The following is a 25,212-nucleotide window of genomic DNA, read 5'->3' on the forward strand; positions in this document are numbered from 1 at the left end:
CTGCTCTTCTGCCTGCTCTTTTGCTAGCTCTTGCCCGATCTTCGTCGTCTTCTCCCCTCTTCTCTTCTTCTGATGTTGACTCGTCGCTGTCTCCCGCTGTAATGCCATGTGTGCCGTGCCCAATGACTTATATAGGTATGGAGCGGGGTCATCGGGTGATGTCATCCGGTGACCCCACCCCCTTATGACACGACAGCCCGAGGCATGATGGATCCCTGACGTCACAAGGGACGTGGCCTCTGGATGATGTAATCCGGTTGCCACACCCCCATCGTTATTTAGGTGCCAACAGATCAGCGGGATGCAGCATTGGAGGAGGGTCTTCGGCGGGAGCAGCGGCGACGGCAGAGGAAGAAGAACGCCGAACAAAGAAGACAGAAGAAGAGCAGAAGAAGAAGCAGGGGAAGAAGAACACCAGAGGATGAAGATGCAGGAGAAGATGGAGGAAGAAGTGGAGAAGAAGATTTTTCTACTGTATTTTTTAACACTACACTACTTTTTTTCCAGGTGAATAGGTAGAGCTACAATGTACCCCAAACTCATTCACATGGGGGGGCGGAATCTGGGGGGCCCCCTTGTTAAAGGGGGATTCCAGATTCCGATAAGCCCCCTGCCCACAGACCCTGACGACCACGGGCTGTCGGGAAGAGGCCCTTGTCCCCATTAACATGGGGGCAAGGTGCTTTGGGGTGGGGGCGCAGAGCCACCCTGCCCCAAAGCACCCATCCCACCATGTTGAGGGCATGCAGCCTGGTATGGTTCAGAAGGGGGAGCGCTCGCTCCTCCCCTGCCTTTTTCTGACCTGCCTGGCTGCATACTCAGATAAGGGTCTAGTATGGATTTTGTGGGGACCCCAACGCCATTTATTTTTAAAAATTTGGCGTGGGGGTCTCAGAGAGCTGACAGCTGATGACTCATCAGTTGCTAAGGATGTGATGGCCGCCTTCCCAGCCCCTCCTTAGCAACCAGCTATATACAGTGTAAAAAAAGAAATAAAAAAAGCAAATCGCGGCAAAATCGCAGTAAAAACGCAGTACTTGCATTTTAGATGCGGGTTCATTGAATTCTATTACATGCAAAATGCTGCATTTTGCGGGAAAAAAGTCCCCGACCCTCTCCAAAAACGCAGAGGCACTAAAATGCATTGATGTGAACATGTTCCATAGCAATGTTCAACTCCAGTCCTCAAGGCGCACCAACAGGTCATGTTTTCAGGCTTTCCATTATTTTGCACAGGTGATTTGATCAGTTTCACTGGCTTAGCCATTACATTTCATTTGAGGGAAATCCTGAAAACATGACTTGTTGGGGAGCCTTGAGGACTGGAGTTGAGAAACACTATTCCATAGGAACCCATGTTAAAAAATTTCCCTGCATTTCTGCAAAATGCAAAATGCATCAAAAAACACATTAGTGTAAATCAAGCCTAATACTGTGTCTCTGTCAGATGAGTGATTTGTTAGGGGTAGAAAAAGGCAGTGCATCAAAAGCAGCTGTCCCTCTGCCACGGACAGCGGGGGGGGGGGGGGATCCTGGCCAGCAACTGGCGGACAGTGGGCCCGCCAGTTCGGGGTAAGGGACACAGCTGTGGGATTTGTTGGAGGGCCTGCAGGCCTTGGTAGGCCATTTTGAAGGGGCAGCCTCCTCAAGTGGCACCCTGGGCACACACAGAAAGCACGACCTCGAGGGATAGCTGACTCTGGCCAGGGTGTCAGGGGCCTCAGTGGGGTCTGGCACTGAGAAGGCAGGTAAGAAGGGGGGCTACGGAGGTTACTGGCAGGACAGATGTGGTAAGGTTTGCAGATGTGGCAAAATGTAAGGTGTACGTGTGCTTTGGGGGTCCGCTGGGAGCACATTTGAAGCAGGAGGTCTGGGATAAGATTTGCAAGGGTGAGTATGTGGAGATCTTTTCGTTATTGCCCTTAGAAAAATTCAACTTGGATAGGGTCATAACTGACGAGGACTGAGGAGAAGAGGAGGTACAGGTTGAGCCCGCTGACTAGCTGATTCGTTGACTAGCTACAGGCATCCGCCAAAAGGGGGTTCTGTCAATGATTTCATTGACCCTGACGTGTGCGCTGTGTCATATGCTTCATTTGATGCGGCTGTCAGATGGGTTAGGTGCTATGGAAAGGGGGCGCTTATGGAGAAATTGGACATAGAATCTGCGTTCCGCTTGCTTCCATTTCATGCTGGCAGGAGCATTTTTACGTGGACCGATGCTTACCCATGGGTTGATCTATTTCCTGCCCCATGTTTGAGGTGTTCAGTTCTCTTTTGGAGTGGGTGGTTAGGGACGTGTTGCACCTTGATCCCGTCATAGATTACTTGGATGACCTTCTCTGCATTGGGCCCCCTTCCTCTGGTGTGTGTGCGATTATACTCTCTACGTTGCAGCACACTGCCGGTAGGTTCGGAGTGCCATTGGCAGCCGAAAAACAGAAGGCCTGATGAGCGAACTTAGTTTTGTTGGCATTGCGATTGAATTAATGGCAATGGAGTGCCACCCACCTCTACACTCCCCTTGGCCAGGCATCGATATTTCTTAGCCCCCGTACACACGGTCGAACATTCCGACCACCAAATCCATCAAATAATTTCTGACTGATTTTTTCAGAAAGTGGTGTTGCCTACACACAGTCAGACAAAGTTGTTAGAATTTCCGATCGTCAAGAACATGGTGACGTAAACCGCGTACAACTAAACAATAAAAGGGAAGTTCAGCATCACGTGCAGCACCCTTTGGGCTGCTTCTGCTGATCTTGTGTTTATCGCGTGTTAGTAGAAGTTTGGTTAGAGACGATTTGCGCTTTTTAGACTTGTGCTTCTGTTGGTTACTGCTCTAGAGTTTGTGCTTGTTGGTGTGTATCTGCTTATTAGTGCGTGTAGTCAGTTTGCATTTGTTTGTCATTGCCTTATTCATATAGTACGCTTTGATTTTCAGTGCTTATTGTCCGCTAGTTTCTGTTTTTCAGTTCATTCTTTCAGGCCTTGCTGTTTATCGGTGCTTTCTGTTAGTCCGTTCTGACCAGCCGACTGTTTTGAAGCCATGTTTCATGTACATACTCGTCGTAGAGTTTGTGCTGTGCAGGGGCTTGGTGCTGCGCTTTTAGCTTTGACACAAGCCCAGTCCATGAACAGGGTGAGGAGGAGTTCATGGAGCAAGAATTGGTTGCTCCAGTGTGACAAATTCTCGCACATGCCTTTGCGTCATGAGATCTGGGAAAATAATCCTGATGATTTCAGGAATTATCTCTGGATGACGGACCCCATTTTTCACCGTCAGTTGGCTTTGCTGTCCCCTTATATCAGCAGGCAGGATACCTGCATGCGGCAAGCCATCACTCCGGAGCAGAGGCTAGTTGCTATGTTGCAGTACTTGGCGACAGGGAGAAGTCTTCAGGACCTCAAGTTCTCAACAGGCATCTCCCCCCAGGCTCTGGGGATCATTATTCCAGAGACCTGTTCTGCGATCATACAGGTCCTGCAGAAGGACTATATTAAGATAAGTTTTCTCCTTTAACATCACATTCTATGTATTTAATGTTTGCTAATGTATTGTATTTCTTTCCTCATTCCCTAATTACCGTGATTGCAATATGCTGTAATTTATATGCTGTGCCCCCTTGTTCTCATGCATGCTGGAAGCTTTTAAAGTTCCTTTTTTGCCCTTCATGCATATTTGCCTTCACTAACCTCCCCAGCATGCTCTTCTGGGCCCATACACCTATAGCCTAGTCACGTAGCAATGTATTTTGTCAGCTCCATAGTATTGCTTTCCTCTAAACACCCCCTAAAACATGTACAAATGTTATGTCTGTGCTTAAATTCATGCAGAGTGCCAGAGTTTTTTTTTTGGTGGGCCAAACTCATTAGGAATCCCCCTCCCCCAACTGCTAGATCAGCTGATAGCAATCCTCTATCTGCTGACTTTGCCAAACCCAATACACACTATACCTACCTCTTTTGTGGTCAGATTTATGGATGAATTCACCAAAGCATGTAGTGCAAGGGCCTGCCTCAATACTTTCAAATGCTACTGTTTTAAGTTTTTTTCTACTATTATTATCTTGATAGATAATAGCAGAATGTAAAAAATGTGCTTCCATTTGTTCAGTGTTTTTTTGGGGATTATGACACTTCTTACCTGTCCAGTGGGTTGCCAATAGTGTAAGTAAGGAGGGTCTGGCCAAAGTATCCCACATTATTTATGCATTCAGCTCTCAATGAAGTGGAGAGGGTTACCTGTCCGAAACATTCCCCCCCCCCCCCCCTAATTTTTTGCAATGGGCCATCAGATGGGGTGAAGAATCTGATAAGGGGACTTTATACTTTTGGCTTTAAATACTAATTTCCAAAAATGTTATACTGATCTTGGGCAAAAATTTTTGTGTCTAATCTACTTGCAATGTTGATGTGTAAAATGACTATTTTTTTTTTTGTTTGACTCCACAGTTTCCGTCAACGCCACAGGAATGGCAGACTGTGGCCTCCCACCTTGCCACCCATTGGGACTTTCCCAATTGTGGAGGTGCAATTGATGGGAAACATGTCCGCATTGTCCCACCCCCCAACTAGGGGTCCTACTATTATAATTACAAAGGGTATAATAGTATTGTGATGTTGGTGGTGGTGTCAGCAACATATGACTTCCTGTATGTGGACGTGGGGAAAAATGGCCGGATGTCGGATGGTGGAGTGATCGCGCAGACGGAGTCCTACTGGTGTCAAACTGTGATCACTGTTTAGATTTTGCAGCATTCCCACATTATTATTATATTATTCTTTCATTGGGTTTTAGTTTAAGTTGAGCGGCGCAGAGGTCCGTTTTATTATTTTACTTTAAAGTTGTTGTTTTTTTTTTAAACATTTGATTTATGAATGAATAGATTTTTTTTTTTTTTTTAAAGAAAACCGCATTCACTATTAAGAGTTGTTCACAAAAAATCTTCCCTTCTGCTACTTTGAATTCTTTCATCACTATTAGTATATGCCCAGCTTTAGGCCCCTTTCACACTAGTGCAATTTCTCACTGCAATGCACGACAATGGAAAATTATATTTATTCTCAGTAGTGCCTGTTCACATCAATGCAACATGGTGCAGTGCAATTTTTTAAAAGGTGCAGCATTTTTGGCCCTATGGACTTCAATAAGAGTGCATGAAAAATATGTCTTTGTGCATGCATTTCTGGCAGGGTTTTGTGTTTAAGTGCTGTAAAAAAAAAAAAACTAAAAAGAAACTAAAAAGAAAAAAAAAACACACACACACACACACACACACACACACATATCAATAAGCATAAAACGGCATAAAAAAAACATCCAAAGGTGCCTAACAGAAAAGCTCTGAAAAATGCATGATTATGCAGCAGCACCAGTGTGAACCTAGGCTTAGGCCAGCCATACATGGTTTAAATCTCAGATGGCTCAGCAGGAACTGACTGAGATTGGAACCATTAATGGGCAGGCTGAATGTAGCAGGTTGATCGATAGATTAAACTTGGATACAACCAGCCTGCTGGATTTTCTTGCAGTTATCGCTAGCAGCTGCTATAGCCACTAGTAATAATCACTGTCTTCTCTCGACAGGGACAGCTTCTCTCACCCACCCTCCCAGCTGGGGGACGACATTTGCTGGTTCCCCTGTCAGCACTGTCTGCACTGATGGGGTATTTTTGCAATTTTATTTCCTGCAATCTGTGGTTGCAGGAAATAAATTTGCAGCCTTTATGGCCGACCTTAGGGTGAAATTCCACTTATGCCGCGTACACACGGTTGGAGAATCTGTCGGAATGCGTCTTATCGGACCGTGTCGTTGGATAATCTGACTGTGTGTGGTATGCATCGGACTGATTCCGTCCGAATATCCGTCTGACCCAATTTTTCAACATGTTTGAAATATTTCCCAACAAACTGGTTCGATCGGACATACTCTGATCATGTGTAGCGAATTTTGATCGGACCAAGTGCCACGCATGCTCAGATCAAATTCCTACATCAAAGCTATTGGCTACTAGCCTGAATGTAGTCCCATCGTAACGAAATTACGTCATCACGTTTTGAAAGATCTGATTTTTCGACAACTTAGTCCGACCGTGTGTATGCAACAGTTTCGGACACAATCCGTTGGACTAAATCCGACGGACAAAATCCGACGGATTTGGTTGGCAGAATCTCCGACCGTGTGTACAGGGGCTTACAGAGCATTCTGAGCAGAAGATTCAAACTACTGCCAAAGCAACTGCTTCTTGTTTTCATGAGCCTCCGGAGGAGCACCCAGCACGTTAAATACCATTAGCTAAGGAACATTACTGTAGTCACCCTGGTGGCACCCTGCAACACCCTAAATGTTGGAAGGAGTATAAATCCCCTTATCAGCCCCCTTTTCCCAACTTAAAATGAAGGTAAAAGATATAATTAGACAATTTGAGCATAAAAGCTAGCAAAAGACTTGGGGTAAAGTGGTACAAATCAGTCTGTGTATAAAAAAACAAAAACAAAACAAAAGCACATAAAAACACCAAAAAAACACAACATTCTAATTTTCTCTTTTCTTTTTCCTTTCTCTTTTCTGTCAAATTGACAGCTCCTGAAACTGTTATCTATACAAATTAGTCACACCTTTGATTACTTTTGCACAAAATGTTTACTTACACAATCTTGGCATGAGCCTTTTTGCTGGTGACAAAAGCGATGAAAAGTTCTTGGTCCACATGTGGCATGTCATCCACATACACTGCCTCCCCTGTGGCTTGCTTTATGCCAGACTGGTGAACTACTGGACGGCCAACAGGGTCCTGAACAGGCTGATTGGAGTTTACTTCCTGAGTCAAATATTAATGTTAAAAAAAGACTCATGTAAAACTAAAAATACCACAGTCACAATAAAAATTAAATTTTTTAAATACCTGCCCTGTCACTAAAATGCAGCAGTGTTCGCCAAGTCAGTCATTTTAGGATGACTGAATAAAATTACTTCAAATATGGGCAAAACATTGTATACTTAGGATACTATGGGGTTTATTTTTAACACATTTGTTGTGCATATTCCTCAACATTCACACAGCTGTCGTAATAATTCCCGCAATGAATACATTATGTGTGTTTCCTATCACAGGCATGTAGGTAGGGGTAAGTGACCTTTAAATTTTAACTACTCCTTTGAGTTGGCATTGTTAATCCATGGCTGCCCTTTTAAAGGTGGTAAGAGCCAGGGCAGAGGATTCAGCGAGGATAGGACATGTGAAAGGTTTCTGTGTGCTCTCCCATTTGAGGGAGGGTCTGGGAAGGACTACAGCAAGTCAGCCTGTTAATGTCAATTAGAGGGAAGGACTTAAAGTGATTGATTTAAAAAAAAGAACATGTTATACTTACCTGCTCTGTGCAAGGGTTTTGCACAGAGCAGCCCCAATCCTCCTTTTCTGGGGTACCGCGGTGGTGCTCCTGGCCCCTCCTCTTCATCGGGTGACCCCACGGAGAGCCGCTTTCTATGGGGGCACCCATGCGGACATGCTCATGAGTCCCGCTGCTGCATCCATTAACACAGACAGCAGGATTCTGCTGCACTGCATTTGATTGACAGCAGCAGGAGCCAATGGCTTCTGCTGCTATCAATCGATCCAATGAGGACAGAGACAGTGGCTGAAGCCGCTGAGCTTGTGCTCATCACTGGAACAAACGGGTTCAGGTAAAAAAAAATGGGGGGTCTGGGGGGCAGCTGCAGCACAGAAGGATTTTTACCTTAATGCATATGCATTAGGGTGAAAAACCTTGAGATTTTACAACCACTTTAAGTTAATCGGTGACTATTGCAATGCTCTCCCTCTCTTCATCGTGAAGTATGTGACTGTCCTAAGTTACTTATTACTATTACTTGGCAAAATAGGTCACCATGGGTTTGGACTGTTCTCCAAATTTTAAGTACATTTTAGGAACAATTCCAAGTAAAAGAAGTGTTCTACAACTAGAAGTCTCTGTGTGATGTTAAACTTAAAGTATTGTAGCATGGTGTACAGTTTACAGGCAATGTTAGGGGAGAAGAGTAAGCAATTTTACTAGTGCAAGCCTGGTTGGCCCTGGAGTAGATGGTGATGGAAGTAAAGGGAGTCTCCCACCTGGCAGTGAGAAAAAAACAACTTCATGTATCACTCATCAGGTGATTTCCTATCCCTACCGGAATCCATATCCTTGTGTGATTGGCATAAAGGGGCTCAATATAAGTCAGTAAATGTCAGAAAGTATAATGTACAGCATTTTCCCCAGGAAGGCTAGGAAAAGGCCCTGTCTGCAGAATTGGAGGTACAGTATATTCTGGTGGACCACATAGCCCTGTGTGTGCGCATAACTGGAGGGGGCCGAATACTTTCAGGTTTGCTCCACTCAACAATTTGGAGTCAGATGGCCAATGCCTTGTCACAGGAATCTGTGTCAGGAACAATTGAATACTCTTGTGATTACATGAAATGTTCAGGCTACCCACACATGTATTTCTGATAGACAGCCTATAGCCTTGTCTGCATGGATGTTTTCTTTTGCTTGCATACCCAAGCTTTCGTGATCCGTGGTAACACCCGATTGTCAGGTTATGTCACTATTGAAAAATTACAAGTACCAAGTATTTGCTTAAAATGTTACACACCAATTCTTAATACTCTTTCATTTATTAGATGTATCTTATGTACACTGGATCATTTTTTTTGTGTCAAAGACAATAGATCAAAGTATGGGCATTTCTCTTACCTGGAAAACCTGTAACGTTTTGGGTGCTTTAGTCTTAAAATCACGGATAGCACTTTTATACTCTGAAACACCCAGGGGATTGGAGACCTAAAATATGGCAGAAAGTGAAGACATTAGGGCAGAAAGGCATGTGCGTGGAAGGTGTGGGTATTGTGTGCGGAAATTGTGTGTGGAAATGCACAAAATCCACAAGTACAGATTGTTAAATTCTTCTCTTATATTTTCCCTGAACTGCCCGCTTAAGACCTTGAGCTGCTTACAGCTGGTAAATTGGGTATACCAAAATTCCTAAATTATTGCAAACTCTCCCACCACAGCATCTACCCACATCTAGTATATAGCACGTTATGCCACTAGGTAGCTCTGTTCCAGAGTAGTGCTGGTAACTGAACAGTGTAATCAGGTACTAGGTACCTTCTGTAATAATTTCAGTGCTCATATACACACCTTTTTGGAAGGAGCCTTCGTGCAGTTAGGGAATGGCATCCATCATCAGTCAGATGTAGTCAGCAAGTGGAGGCCCTTAACAAGGCAGGATGACAGGGAGAGGTAGACTTGCACCCTTAAGAGCTGGCTGTAGACTTCCTGACCCTTAGGGTGGTGGAGGCTAGGGCAGTTTGCAAAAGGTCTTTTAGGCCAGATCAAGTGTTCCCTTAAGTGAGGCTATTCCTGTAGAGGGCCTAAGAGAGAAGTACCAAAGCTATATGTGTTAGCAAAGATCCCAACTTGGTGGAACTACCTGTGAGAAACAGTGAGTGGGCACAGACAGCCTTAGGCGAACCAGTACCACTGAGTACGAATTTTCCAAGGTGTAAAAACTGAGCTAGGGACGATGGCTTACTAAATGTGCTTATTTCACATGTGACTGTTGCAGATCTTCCACTATATGTGATTGACACTGTACTGTCAAGTGCCCCTGGATAGTATGCCAAAATGATGCGACTTTAAAGTAACATCAGTAAAGTGCAGAAACTATCATTATGTGGACATTCCTTTCTTTAGGATATAAAGGTTTTTGACCAGTGAGGAGGCCTCTGGCATGGAGAGGGAACAAGTTGGCTGAGAATTAAAGCTTTAAGCAGGTGGATGATTGTTCTGGAAAGAAAGAAAAAGGGCAGGCACGTGTGCTCTTAGTACCGTTACTAGCCATAAGTGTCAAATGAAAAAAGAAAAAAGGTAAAAATCTGCATAAGAGCACCCAAGGGTTTGAGGCTTCTGGAGTGCTGTGGAAATCAACTGAAAAGGTGTAAGCACCAGTACCTGAACTACATCAACTGGACCAGCATGCTTCCAAAAGTGTGCTTTAAATAAAAATGTTGGCCACATGCAATGGCAATTGAATGGTTTAGATGTTTCTTCCTATTTCTATGGCAAAATTCAGTATGTACAGTAATGTTTCCACTGGTACAAGGGATATTTAAATGCTTATCCTGTGTCACCTATAAAATTAAATTTTCTAATGAGAGTTTTTTTTTTATTGTTTTGAACAAACTCCCAGAGACTTCTCACCCAAATGTGTTACCTTTTAAACAAATAGGAAAGTGCAGAAAAAAAAAAAAAAAAAAAAAAAACAGGTAACTTGTCAAAATATCCAACTATGCAAAGTGCACACACTATTGTTATCCACCTGCCCCTGCTAAGAAATATTACTTGGGTAATAGAAGAACAGAACTTTTTTTCTTAATCCACAATTTTGCAAACTCCATGCCAATCTAAAAGCCAAAAACAATTGCCATTGTGGTTAAAATCTACGCAGAGCTTTCACCCTTTGGCAAAGTTCACCCTAGTAACAGTTATCCTGTCCATCATACAGAGTAAGCATCCCTAATACAAACTTGATCCTTTCAAATTGTGTGTGATAAAACAGATAAAAGACACCAGCTGTCATATCTTTTGAAGGAAAACAAACAGAAGGGTATGTGTATACCCACCTGGCATGGTTCTTAAAATAAATTCATTTTAATTCATTACATTTTTTTTTTTTTTTACTTACTTGCTTATTTAGGCTCGACATGACCTCCAGGTAGAATTTGAAGAGAAAACTGATTGTTAGAGAACTCCGGTATTCCACTTTTCCATCAGGGGCAGAAGGTGGTATAGCCATCTCATTGAGGATCTGTCTGTTGGCTTCACCCAGCATGTCATCATCCCAGTGTCTACCAAGAGAACATGGTAAAAAAAATGATCACACCCATTATGGGGCCGTGTAAAGAAAAGCCTGGAGCAAAAATAAATTAAATAATATAGGCGCAGGGCTGACATGACATGGGAAACAGTGTAGTGGTAACATGAGATAGAGGGTATTTAGGATGGTGCAGAGGGGGAGGTGACGAGGGGACATAAAAGGGTAGGCCCCTCCCCATGAGTCAGCGTGAGGGAAAGTTCCAGCAGCAGCATGGCAGAATGTGGAAAGGCTCCTGGACCAGCTTAGAGAGGAAGCGGCGGTGCGGGGTCTTGGGTGGCTACAGGATACGCTGGGGCTGATATTTACACAGCCAATGGCGGAGGTGAGTACAGGGAGGAGGAACGGTACTTGGGTGCAGAGGTCCAGGCCACCGGAGCGTTTTTCCCCAGAGCCCCACACCGGGCCACAGCGTCAGACGGGGGTACCCTGCCGGGGCCCTCGTTGGGACCCCCGGCAAAGCAGGCAGTGGTGCGGTCTGGAGGGAGTCCTGTGAGGAATCCCCTCCACCGCAGGAGTTCCCCCGGCCAGCCGTTCTGGGTGCTCCAGGGAGGCATTGCGGCCTACTCGGCGGAGAGACATTGAGAGCGCAGGCTCCACCCCTGGAGTGACATCAGTGGGCCTGGAGCCTCGGCATGGGAGTGATGGCGCAGTGGTTCCCGGGCCTTCCATTGCCTCGGTGGGGGACCTTCAGAGGAGCGGTGGAGAACGGCTGGGGAGGACATCCAAGTGGACGGAGGAAAGCAGGACTGAGGCCTCACACACTGGTCCTGGGAAGGCTGTAAGGAAGTTGGTGAACAGGTATGCAGTGCGGAGGAGTGGTCAGATGGCTGCAGGTCCCTCGGCAGCCAGTGCTGTGGCGTCTGGTGGGCTGTCATCGGAGGAAGAAAAGAGGTCCGGACGGAGGTCGGCAGGTGAACTGGCGGGTTCAGAAGAGGACGCTGTTCCCCCTAGAAGTGCGGCATCAGTGGAGAGCAGACGGTCAGCTGATGGGTCAACTCCTGTGCAGCCTGGTGAGTCTTTACATTCACTATGCTTGGGATTGTCTGCTAGTGTAGGGCAGGACGGCCGGGGAGGTGGTTCAGTAGTATAGGCAGGGTTATTGCTGGGCAGGGTAGCGTGGCAAGCTCTGCTGGTCAGGGGGGCTCTACTCCAGGTATGGCAACTGGGGGGGCTGCACGACTGATGGCCTTTTTGGCAGGGATCAAAGAGTTGGTGCACAAATTTGAGAATGCAGAATCCGTTAGGCCAGCGGCGGCCTGGGTTCCTCCTGCAGGGGTGGCCAACCCACATGTCGTTCTTTCGGGCCTGGTATTCTCCTGGAGTTCTCCCTCAAGATTCATACTAAACACAGTGCCTGGTATTGGCGGGAATCCAAGTCGCATCCCCGCACCAGTGTGAAACCGGCCTCAATGTCAGCGATGCTTGTCGCTCATTGGGAAAGGAAAATATAAATTTTTCCTTTCCCGATGCAAACCGGCTCGGTGCTGGCTCCCGCGACAGGGCTCGCAGGGTGTCAATCTCGCCGTTAACAGCGGCGAGATTGACACAATATTGCGGTCTCCTACTGTAGGTATGGACTTTCCTAACATGGTTATTTTATGGTCTGACATGGTGGCTCGTACAACAGGGAGGGTGGCTATGTCTGTGGAGGGGATTAATAGGGCCCGGAGAAAGATTAATAGGGATGTGAGCAGGTTTGTGGTTAGGAATGTTGGGCTTGGCGATCAGGTATTTGGAGTTGGAGGTGGAGACTTGGAGATACCTGAGGTACGATGGAATGCACCTAAACAAGGTGGGAATTGACATGTGGGTTTTAGGGTTACAGGATCGCATTCAGAGAGCACTTCGGGTGTGGAGGAGCACCCAAGTGTAAGGTGTTTCCCTTGGGTGCTGTGTCGGGTGTTGGTCTTTGCAGGGGAAGGAAGATATTTCAGAAGGAATGCCCTGTACACACGGTCGGATAACAAAATCCATCTGATTTTTTTAGATGGAATTTGTGCCAAACTTGTCTTGCATACACATGGTCGGAGAAAGTTGTCGGAAAATCCGATCATTCAGAACACGGTGACGTACAACACGTACGACGGGACTATAAACAGGCCAAAAGCCTGTGGTCTCTTAATTTATTCTGAGCATGCTTGCACTTTGTCCATTTTAGAATTAAAATTTTATATCCTGCTCTCAAACTTTGTGTGTCGGAAATTCCAACGGAAACAGTCCGATGGAGCCCACACAGGATCGGATTTTCCGACAACGCGATCCGATCACACATTTTCTGACCATGTGTACGGGGCAGAAGAGTTCAAGACCTATTGTTGGTATCCCCATGAGTAACCACAGTGCGAGGGAAAGTTCCCGCCCACCCTCCCATGGCTTTCTTTGTTTGTCTGTATATTTTGGTGTTTTGTTTGTTCATTTTCTTATGACAGGATTGTGGGATTTCGGATGTCGTGGCAGTGGCGGTGTTGGTCTTTGCAGAGGAAGGAAGATATTTCAGAAGGAAGAGTTCAGTACCTATTGTTGGTATGGGACCTGATGGTGGTTTCCAGCTAACGAGGGTTAGCTGGGAATTGGTAATGGGTGCACTGCTGTCGGTGGTTGTCTCTGAGGCAGCCTGGCTGCTTGAGGCTTATTAACCAATTGGGGAGGTACTGCAGTGCAGTATTGTTTTCCACAGATGGTTATGGAAGTTCCTGCAAAGACCAATGCTAGGTAGATTGCTGGAATTATTAACAGATGTTTTTGATGTTGATGTTATATATATTTATTTAAATAAATTAGGCTGCTACGGCCTGTGTTTACTCTAATCTTGGTGTGGTCTCAATTAATATAGTTAAGGTTAAGAGGTTGGGGTAAGTAAGTGGTTTAGTAGAGGTACATCTGTTATATAATAGTCAAGAAAAGCCCGGAGCAAAAATAAATTAAATAATATAGGTGCAGGGCTGACATGAATTGGGAAACTGTGTAGTGGTAACATGAGATATAGGGTGTTTAAGATGGTGCCGAGGGGACAAGAGGAGATAAAAGGGTAGGCCCCTCCCCATGAGTCACCACAGTGTGAGGGAAAGTTCCCATCCACCCTCCCATGGTTTTCATTGTTTGTCTGTATATTTTGGTGTTTTGTTTGTTTATTTTCTTATGACAGGATTGTGGGATTTCGGATTTCGGGAGAGGTACCGCAGTGCAGTATTGTTTTCCACAGATGGTTATGGAAGTTCCTGCAAAAGCCAAAGCTAGGTAGATTGATGGGATTATTAATCTCCTTGGCGGTAATCCCAAATCTGGCTCAGGCTGGAATTTCAGTACCACGAGCGGTAACCCCGAGCCAGACTCGGGATCGCATCGCTGGATACAGGGAGACTTACTTACCTTCTCCCCTGGATCCAGCGATGCCCCTCCCCCCCCGCCCGCTGTGTGTGCGAGCCGTCCTTCGCTCGATTCACACAGTGCCCGAGTGCCGCCGAGCTCCATTCCCCGCGATGTTACGACACACAGGAGTGGAGACCGGCGCCAAATTCAAAAAAGTCAAAATACACAATACACAAGGTTAACAGATGTTTTTGATGTTGAGGTTAATTTGAATATATATTTGTTTAAATTAATTAGGCTGCTACGGCCTGTGTTTACTCCAATCTTGGTGTGGTCTCAATCTCAATTAATATAGTTAAGGTTAACCTCCCTGGCGGTATGATTATTTCAGATTTTAGGTGCTGAAAGCGGTACCATTATTTTGCATGGAAATTTAGCGTTTAATATTGTAGGCCTGTAATTCTTTGAAATAACTCACTTAAATCTGTACAAACAAGAGTCTATTAGACATCCTGGGGATGATAAAGTTTGAAACACAAAATCATAAATTATAATATAATAAATAACTATAAATAATTATAACAAATAATAATATAATAATAAATATTCAATAATGTTATCAAATCAAAAACACTGAAATTTGCTCAGTTGCAGAATTGTTGCTGTCATTACTTTTAGTGTTTGATGATGAATTTCCCCACGAATCACTATCACTCAATTCTGCAAGTGATTCTAATTTATTATCGCTGTTTTCTAGCTGGTCTAAAAGCACTTTTGACGTAAACTGACATTTTTTGGTTGCTATGGACAATCTTCAGTTTCCTGGCAGAAAGAACAGTATTTATAATATAAAATTGCATGCAGGGCACTGGACAAACCACTAGGGACAAAGGGGATGTGTAATTATTTGATACAGTACTGTATCTGTGCTGAGTTTTTTACTTTTTGAATTTGGTACCAAACTCCGTCCCCGTGGTTCGCAACGCTCACAGGGATCAGAGCTTGGCACTGTGATAGATCGAGCGAGACACAGCAGCTTGCAGATCACAGCGGGGAGCCAACGCAGGATCCAGGGGACAAGGTAAGTAACCTCTACATGGATCCTGCGATGCGATCCCGAGTCTGGCTCGGGGTTACCGATCGCTTTTGGTACTGAAATCTCACCCCGAGCCAGACTCGGGAATACTGCCAGGGAGGCTATGAGGTTGGGGTAAGTAAGTGGTTTAGTAGAGGTACATCTGTTATACAATAGTCAAGCAAATGTACACACGTGATGTCTATATTACAGTAAAAATACAGCAAATAATAGCTCATGGCAGTGTTGAAATCTCTGAATTTGTATTGCCATCTGTATTCCCGTATCTTATCGTATTAGATCAAATTAATGTAATTCATACACACACACACAACTGTGAAGTAGGGATTAGGTTTGGGTTCAGAGCTACCATGAATTTGAAGTAAATACTGCATGTTTGAGGTTCACTGACCGGAAGAACTAATGCAGACAATTCTTTTTAACCATAATGCACTTTCTAAGCCAGCTGATCCAAATTCAGCAACAAGGGTTTTGTTATGTGCCAGCCCCCTTACTATAAAAGGGTGGGTTCTCAGCAACCATTTGTCAGTGTATGTTAGAGAAGTTTAGGTAGAGAGTGGATACTGTACATAGGGAGAAGAGTTTGTTGTTATACAGCGCTATATTATATTATATAGAATATATATAATTACTATATCTTTTTTAGAGTTTATAATCTTTTTGCTCCTTTTATTGGAACTTATTCTCTTTTCATACTTCACATACAATTTTAAAATTTTTAGTAGCATAAAAAAAAAAAAAAAAAAATTAGATAGACAGAGTGAGTGTTGGGGTTTAGGGTTTCAGTGATTATTTTATTGGTGTGGGAGGTATTTTTCTTTTGCTAGAGCTTTTTAAAATGTCAGGCAGGTCTAAGGCCCCTTTCACACTTGTGCGACTTTTACTGCAACTTTGGACATCAGAGTCACATGGCAAGTCATACCCCATGATTCCCAATGATAACCATTCATATCGGTGTGACTTCAAGTCGCACCGACTTCAAAGGAGTCCCTGTACTACTTGGTCCCTGGTCTGACTTTGATGCGAGTTGAGGCCTCAAGTTTACACCGGCATTCCCTGAAATCACGTCAAAACCGTGGCAAAATCATGCGACCTTCAAGTCGCGGCAGTATGAAAGGGGCCTAAAGGGAGAGGAAGAGGTTTGTTATGCAGAGGTCATAGGGGGAGAGTAGATTCTGCAGAACTAAGTGGTGGTCAAGATGCATCATCAAGATTAGAGGCAGAGTGCATCTGCTTTTTTGATCTCAGAGCGGCGGTTGAATCTCAGGATCTCAGGAGGTGGTTGAATTGTTGATAAAGCCTTTGTGGCTGACATCATCTTTATCCAGGCAAGGTCATGTGCAACAGTGGCAACAACCTGCTAGCCACCTTTGTCTAGGGAAAATTCACATGTACCTTGCCTGCGAGTTATGCGTAAGGCTTTTTAGAATGAAATGCATTAGCCTTCTGCTGTTTACTGAACTATTTGATTTTTAATAACTAAATTCTATAGATTATGTATAGGATTACAGCATTGAGGTTTTCAAATAATAAGTAGCTAGGACTGACAAGAGAAGACCAGTTGGGAGACAGACTCTCGCTGTGATAGCAGCGAGGTGGTTAGGCATGTCTCCACATCCAGCTCTCCACTGTGGTAAAGTCATCGACCTTTTCCTTCCCCCCGAATCCATGATGGAGGACTTAACCGCACCATATGTTCCGACAGCTTCTCATGCCACTCTGCTCCAGGAACTCCTCATCAATGACTGTGTAAAGATGAGGACTTTATCCATGACCGTGTAAGGGTGAAGCTCCCTCACAGCTCTCCCGGGCCTCCTCCCACGATCGGCTTACCCCCCACCCAGATGGAGGTGCCCTCCTGCTGCTGTCTAGTACTCCATTCTCCACTTCTTCCGGCTGACAACTCCTCCCAGTGGCCTGTTACCTCAGCTTATATGGGAGGCCTGCCCCCTGCCAATTCCATTTGGGGATTGGTCAGGGGTCCTCACATGAGCTGCCTACTACTCCAGTTCTAGGCCCTGCCCCTCTTCCAGAACATTCTTCATGGAAGCAGGGGAGGCGCCTCAGAACTAAAGTATAGGTGGTCACACCCACTGCTACACTAACCACTCCCTGCCCCTAGATCAAAAACGAACAGGCCTAGCTTGCAGCGTAGGCCTGCTTAAATTTACCTGTACTGACAGAACCTACAATACTATACTTTTAGCACCTACCTATAGTAGAGGGTGCTACACACTTTTGGAGAATGCTATAAGAATCATATACCTGCCACTGTCAAAAATATTTTTGGGAGTTAGCCAACAAATGATCTACATCTTAGCAAGAATTTGAAAGAAACATTTACTTTTTACTTACCTCCCAATTAGAGCTTGTCTGGTGTTCTTTGCAAACACAGTTCTAGAACTGATGCCGCCAAAATACAATGCAATGTCCTTTATAATGTCAGTATCATCTTTAAACTCCACTTTCATCCCAGAAGTGACAATAGCAAAAGCATTTTCTTCTCTTTGGGCTTGCCTGAATGCAGACACAAACTGTCTCTGTACAAAAAAAACAAAAACGAATGATGTCTTTAAACCGTATCTAATCCAAAAACATATATTGCACCTCTCCAGTCCTAAAATAAGGTGGATGCATTAGTTTTTTCACCATTAGGTTTTTATCCATTTTCACCTAGTAATCCTGTGAGTAGCACACTTCTCAATCTCCATAACACTCCTACTTACTGCACTGTATCCTAGACTCATGAGCCAGTCCTCGTTGTCACCCACACTTCAAGAAAAAGTTACGTGGTGGTAGGCGGGCAGTAGTTTACAGACGGAACGTAAGATTGTACTTTCAGTTCAGCTAACAGGAAGGGGCAAGATTACTGCATTTCAGCAATATATTGCATTTAGATCTTGGGTTTAGATATTCTATAAATATATTTTAATTAAAGTTTATTGTTGGGGATCACACCTTGTTATGTAGAAAATAAATTTGTAAATTTACATTTAATCTAGATCTGGTTTACACTTTATAGTTTACAACTGAAAGAGCAGTAGCTTGAAAGTAAGGTTTACCACTTACCCACATCACTTCTACAAGCTTTTCAGAACCTATTTCACAGGAAGCTCTATGGAAGTTTTAATAACTTTAAGTTAGCAATAGATTTATAAAACAAAAAATGTGCAGCACTTCTGGTGATTAATGATTAACAGTCTTATGGGGGCACGCTATGCCCCAAGTGTAGCAAACTTAACATTAAACAAGTGGGAAGTAGAAACATTTCTTACAAATAAAACTAAAGAGCTTCTGTTCTATAAGAGGTACATTGATGACGTTATACTGCTTTGGGAGGGATCCCACATAAGTTTTATGACTTTCCTAAGAAAAATGACCACTGTAATTATTTGGATCTGACACTCGCTAAATCCCAAAATACCATCACAATGAGAAACTATTTCAAAGAAACGGATAGAAATGTGTTTGTGCCTACCCATAATTGCCATCAGTGGATAGGCGCTGTGCCCAAAGGACAGTACATAAGAATACGGCGTAATTTCCATAATGATGCTGATTTCATTGCACAGGTCCTGACGGACAGATTTTTAGAGGAGGGCTATCCATTGAATACACTTGAAAGAGTGGTTGGACAGGTGTCTAGAATGGATAGACAGTCACTTCTGACCACCAAACCTAAAAGGGAGTTCAAGGGGGAGTTGGCCTTCCTCTCAGGGTACCACCGTCAGTACAGAAAAGTAGAAACCATCTTTAAAAAATATTGACCAATTTTACTGAAGGAGAGGGACTTACAATCCCTACTCCCAGACAGACCCAGGTTTATCTACAGAAGAGCTCCGGGCCTAAGAAATCTGATAGCATGGAATGTACCAGGTCCACCCAGGAAAATACCCACATTCCTGGATGGATCTGGTTTCCACTATTGCACTAGATGCAAAGCTTTTAAAAACACCAGAAAATTGGGTGCAAGTAAAAAGATACCTCATTTCAAATCTCTGGTGACAAAATAACAATACAAAATCAAACCATTGATCACGTGCCACTCTGATCATGTGACATATGTTTTGGAGTGCCCATGTTCATTACAATATGTGGGTAGAACCACGCGACAGAAAAAAAAATTGTATAAATGAACATGTTGCCAACATCAAAAAAGGCTACCCCAATCATAGTGTGCCTAGACATTTTAAAATCCATCATGACAGTGATCCAACGCTTCTACCATTCTATGGCATTGATAAAGCATCGAAACATTGGAGGGGCACCCATATGAAGAGATCTATATCTCAAAATGGAACCTATTGGCTGTATAAACTACATACAATGCAGCCCTATGGGATAAACACCGAATTTGATTTAAATAGTTTTTTAAGCAAATATTAATTATCTAGTCCCCCCCCCCTTCTTCCCCTTCCCCCATTAGATTGACATTCAGGATACATTTATAAATGTTTTCTTATTCATATGAGGCATCCCAGCATCGTTTGCCAACCATAGTTTCCCTTCCTTCTGTTGATAAATATCTGAGTATACCAAGGGTGTGGGCACACTGCAGATTGTAAAAACACCATTAGGCTTGATGGGGAAATTTGATAGATATCATGTTCATGTGCCTAACCTACTTTTGTGTTTTTAATATGCGTATAGCACTGTCGAGGCAGTAATGTATCAGCATTGTGTATTTTCAATGTTTTATTTTAAATATGAGGGAATTAGGTTATTTAGAATTAGTGGGTGCAGTTAGCACCTATACCAGGCATGATGTAAACTGGTACTGTGGCTTCAACCTGATATAGCGTCCCTGTTTTTTATGTGCATTGTAGTACTAACACAATGGCGGTTTTACCTTGTCGTTAAGGGTTTCTGTTTTAAACTTTTTTTGTTAAAGTTTGTTAAAGTTTTATTTGTTTTTTATCCTCCATCAACATGTTTGTTGATTAATACTCAATTTTGGTTGCTTAGGGATGGACGCCATGGACGCTTCGGTGACGCAAGGCCTACGTCCTGCAACCCGCCCCTTCTGTCCATTACAAAGGACCATTGCTTAGTGACCAAGGTACGCATCCCTGAAGACTTTCATATGAAACGTACGTCGGAGCATCACCTTGGTCACGTGTTTCCTGATCTCACTTCTGACTTCCAGTTCTCTGGCTGTTTCCGTCGCTCGGGTGGAAAGCACGCCGACCACAGAGGTGGTCCATGGCTCGTATGCCCTACATTGCAATAGTACAACTAGCAGTCCCAGTGCCGGGTGGGCACCAACAAATGTAAGAGGCCATTTGGCTTTCTGTTTATGTTTTTAAATAATTTTAATAAACCTTATCACGCTATGGAAGCATGTATTGTTTCTTTTATGTCCCATACCTGACCATCCGGGATAGAGGTTTTTCCACTAAGACACAGTCTCCATATGTGAGCAAGTACAATCCTGCACAGGCCTTCATGACTTTCTTTTTAAACAAAGAAGTCTAATACATCTGGTAAGCAGACTAATTGTCTGGCACTGTGGGGTGTCGTTTCCTTTTCCTGGTGAAGGACTTTTTTCACTAAGTATATAGAAGATTTTCTACTCACTAAGAAGATTACAGTGTTCACGTTACAATTTTGATTATTACGGTATCTACTGGGACTTTTCTACTTTTTATACTGTTTTTGCAGTGTGTCAAAACACTAATGTCACTTATGTTTCAATGTGCTACTCAAATTATTTTGTATAGAGTATTTTTTCTGGTTGGCACTGCATCCACAGGTGTTTATTTCATTATTGTTGTTATTATATACACGAGCGCCCTCTATATACCTACAACAGTCTTATAATGTGAATAAAGTCCCAATAAATAAGTCTGTGATTTGACTTCAAACAAACAATCTTCTGTACCCAAAAGATTCCAACAATGCATGTGATATGTCTAACCTCTCACCAGAAAGTGGAAAAAATCTAGCATTGAATAAACATCACCCAATGTGCTTGGTAAAGAATTTGTCACAAATGTGCACCTCCACCAATCTATGCACTCACCAGATGGCAAATAGTGTAAAGCCTTAGATCTGTACTCTGAAGTGGAGAGACACACTGCTTTGGTGCACTGGCTGGCTGATAGTCTCCGGTAAGGTCAGGCACTGTGCAAAAAAATCTCACCCATGGGAGCCCAAATGATGCTCTTATAGTGTAGTATATTTCAAGACTTTAAAATCAAGTATAAAAGCTGTAGCATAAAAATAAAGCCAGAAACTTACATAACTAGCCACTACTCCTGCTACGACGATGCGGCGACAATGACGTCAGGATGTAGGCTCCTCCCGATGCGATTCATACTCGTGCACATTCTCAAGGGATCTGGCTATATGCGATTTCCTTAAAAACGTGCAAAAAACGTTTTGGGAGGGGCCTACATGCAGACATCATTGCCTGCCCCCGCAGCCTCATGGCAGGAGCGGTGGCTAGTTGGTTTCTGATCTTATTTTGTGCTGCAGCTTTTATACTTAATTTTAAAGTCTTGAAATAAACTACTACACTGTAAGAGCATCGTTTGGGCTCCCATGGGTGAGCTTTTTTTGCACAGTGCCTGACCTTACTGGAGACCATCAGTCAACCAGTGCACCAGAGGAGGATGTCTCTTTGCATCAGAGTAATGAGCTAAGGTGTAACACTATTTGGTGAGTGCATCGATTGATGAAGGTGCATAGTTATGACTTCTTTTCCAAGCATATTGGGTGATATTTATTCAATGCTGGATTTTTGCTACTTTCTGGTGGGTGGTTAGACATATCGCACGCATTGTCGGAATCTTTCGGGTACACAGAGAAGATTGAAGTCAAATCACAGACTTATTAACTGGGACTTTATTCACATAGTAAGACTTATTCATTAATCACAGGAAGCACTGTCCACTTTTTGTTGTTTTATGGTTTTCTGAAGGTTGTATGTTCACTTTTTTGTGCCAGCTGCTAAACAAGTACACAGTGCCCACTTTTTGTTTTTTGTTTTTATGGTTAAGTAGATTCAACTTGTGCTAAATCTCTCACGATAAAACAGTTTTTATTTATTTTTTTCATTTTCTCAAAGGGACACGAATAAAAGGAGAAAAGACACTGTAGCACCCTCTAGTTAGGAAGGTGCTAGATTGAAGATTTTTCTGGAGAGTAGGAAAATGTAGGCAGGACTAGCTGGTGGCTAGGCCTGTTTTCATTCTGGGCTGGGAATGTCTCAGGGCAGGGCTGGGTGACTCACAGGTAGCATCACTGTCACCTTTCTCTTTCTAGAAGGTGATAGAAAGAGGGAAGGGGAGGAGAGGTGGAGTTGTCTGGGGTATTGTAAGGAGCCTTGACCAACTTGAATTGGCAGGGGGCAGGCCTCCTTAAATACCCAGGGTCAGACCAGCTTGGGAGGAGTTGTCGGGTAGAAGAGCTGGAGTGAGAGAGTGTGTAAGCAGTCAGGGGCCACATGGAGCTCTCCAGTCTGGGGGGGGGTCTCGGGTGCTTCCAGCCAGAGTGAAAAAATCCTTCTGGATGGAGAGGCACATGAGAGAGCAAGGAGAGGAACATGGGAGAGAACACTGTTAAGTGACTCCAGGGAGGACAACTGGAAGGAGCCACCAGGAGGGCTGGTGAGTGGAGCACAATTGGAAGGACTGGGGAGGCACACGCCTGAGAGAACTAGGGGTTGCAGTTTGAGATGGGTGCAGAACCAGAAAAGAGGACTGTGGGAAGGGCAGTGGAAAGAGCTCATTGCAGCCAGGCTGGCTGGCAAGGCTTGAAGAGAGCTATCTGTGATTGGTAGCTGTGCAGAGGACAGTTAGCACCTGAACTATTTCTACACCACAGGGGCTCAAGCTCCCTGCCCGCAAAAGGCAGTTCACCGAGGGCTGGCTAAGTCATTGCCAGGCCTAACCATGCGGTGCTAGCTAGTCTGGAGTAGTATTGCCCTGTTCACACAGTCGGACATTCCGACGACAAAATCCATTGGATTTTTTCCGATGGATTTTGGCCGAAACTTGCATACACACAGTAGCACAAAGTTGTCGGAAAATCCAATCGTTCGGAATGAGGTGACGTACAAAACGTAAGACAGGACTACGTCAGTAGCCAATAGCTTTCGTCTCCAAATTTTTTCTGAGCATGCGTGCCACTGCGTTGGAATTCTCTACACACGATTGGAAAAAGCCTGATCGGATTTTGTTGTCGTAAAATTTTAGATCCAGCTTGGAAATCTGACAAAAAAAGTCTGGCAGTCACAAAATTAATATGGATTATTAAATTAAAAAGTCTGAGGTTTTGGTCAAATACCCCCTGGATGCCATTTCCTTTCGTTTTTTCAAACACAATAGCTGTTTTGGGTGAATCTTAACAAATAGAAGAATTTACATTTATTTTTGCTAATGCGTCTCCTGTTTATTATCCATGAAATTGATATTAAAATGACAGGGTGAGAATTAAAAGGCATCTCGCTTCAAAAAATTATACAGATTAACACACATATTAAAAAGCCATAGGGGTTGATTTACTAAGGCTGGAGTGTGCAAAATCATGTGTAGTTCTGCTAAGAAACTCGTCAGCTTCCAGGTTTTTTTTTTGTCAAAGTTTAATTGAACAAGCTGAAGTTACAAACCGATCGCCTACCATGCACACCTGCACCAGGGTTTTGCACTCTCCAGTTTTAGTAAATCATCCCCATAGAGTCAACACAAAAAAGATAGGGATTAAGTTTAAGAGCAAGTTGGAAATGACATTTTAAGACTTACCTCTTTTGAGTAAGGTATAAAGACACTCAGCAAGACTTCCTCTGGCTTTAAATCAGAGGCACCTGAGAAATAGGAGTCATCCAGTGGGATTGTCCGTGTTTTACCTACATGTAGTTAATGGAACACACATTTTAGGATTAGATATTTTAGTTACGAAGTTGCCGCAGCAACAAGATACCATAGTAAAAAAAAAACAAAAAAAAAAAACATGCACACAACAACATTTGACATTTGTTTAAAAGTACAATAGAAGACACATTGGCTACAGTCAGGAAAACAATCCACAAAATATATTTCTCATTTGTGCACATTATTTTAGTTAACATTTACAATTAGCTCTTTAGTTGCTTTTTTCATCTACTTTTGAGAAAAAAAAAATTGTTCCTCTAGAAATTTGCAATCCATGTGAAGGCCCCACATGTGGGGAGGAGAGGAGTCTTCAAATAATACATCAAACCCCATTCCCAGAATTTAGCAAGGTTTTTAAGAAACCTGTTATAAATACCTGATAAAAAAGCAACATGTATATAACATGTATATATATATATATATATATATATATATATATATATATATATATATATATATATATATATATTGGCTTGGGCAGGAAGGTGTATAAGTGCCTGGCATTGAAGTAGATATATATATCCACTTCAATACCAAGCACTTATACATCTTCCTGCCCAAGCCAATTTTCAGATTTCAGCGCTGTTGAAAATTGAATGACAATTGCGCGGTCATGCTACACTGTACCTAAACACATTTTTTATCATTTTATTCCCACAAATAGAGCTTTCTTTTGGTGGCATTTGATCACCTCTACGATTTTTATTTTTTCGCAACAAATAGAAAAAGACCGAAAATTTTCCAAAAAACATTTTTTGTTTTTTTTTACGTTTTTTTTTGTGCCTGTTACATTTTTTTGTAAATAAGTAAGTTTTCTTCTTAAATGATGGGCACTGATATGGCTGCACTGGTGGACACTAATAAGGCGGCACTGATGAGGTTGAACTGATGATGGGCACTGATAGGCGGCACTGATGGGCACTGATAGGTGGCACTAATTAGCACTGATAGGTGGCAATGGTATGCGGCACTGATGGGCACTCATAGGCACACTGATTGGCACATGTAG

The 25,212-nt window shown here is 43.3% G+C and overlaps 1 protein-coding gene across 1 annotated transcript in view; it reads right to left on the minus strand.

Moving 5' to 3' along the window:
- The window catches only part of LOC143924363 (aldehyde oxidase 1-like), a 258,253-nt gene that overhangs the window by 95,389 nt on the left and 137,652 nt on the right, over positions 1-25,212 (minus strand). The window contains exons 13-17 of the mRNA XM_077448643.1: positions 24,075-24,178; positions 17,686-17,870; positions 10,734-10,896; positions 8,741-8,827; positions 6,656-6,825 (exon numbers count right to left, since the gene is read on the minus strand). Coding sequence (XP_077304769.1) covers positions 6,656-6,825; positions 8,741-8,827; positions 10,734-10,896; positions 17,686-17,870; positions 24,075-24,178 — 709 coding nt within the window. The remainder of the gene's footprint in view (positions 1-6,655; positions 6,826-8,740; positions 8,828-10,733; positions 10,897-17,685; positions 17,871-24,074; positions 24,179-25,212) is intronic.

This window comes from Lithobates pipiens, unplaced genomic scaffold (genome assembly GCF_037356315.1).
Source record: "Lithobates pipiens isolate NorthernLeopardFrog02 unplaced genomic scaffold, aLitPip1_a1.2 Scaffold_22, whole genome shotgun sequence".
NCBI classification, from domain to species: domain Eukaryota; kingdom Metazoa; phylum Chordata; class Amphibia; order Anura; family Ranidae; genus Lithobates; species Lithobates pipiens.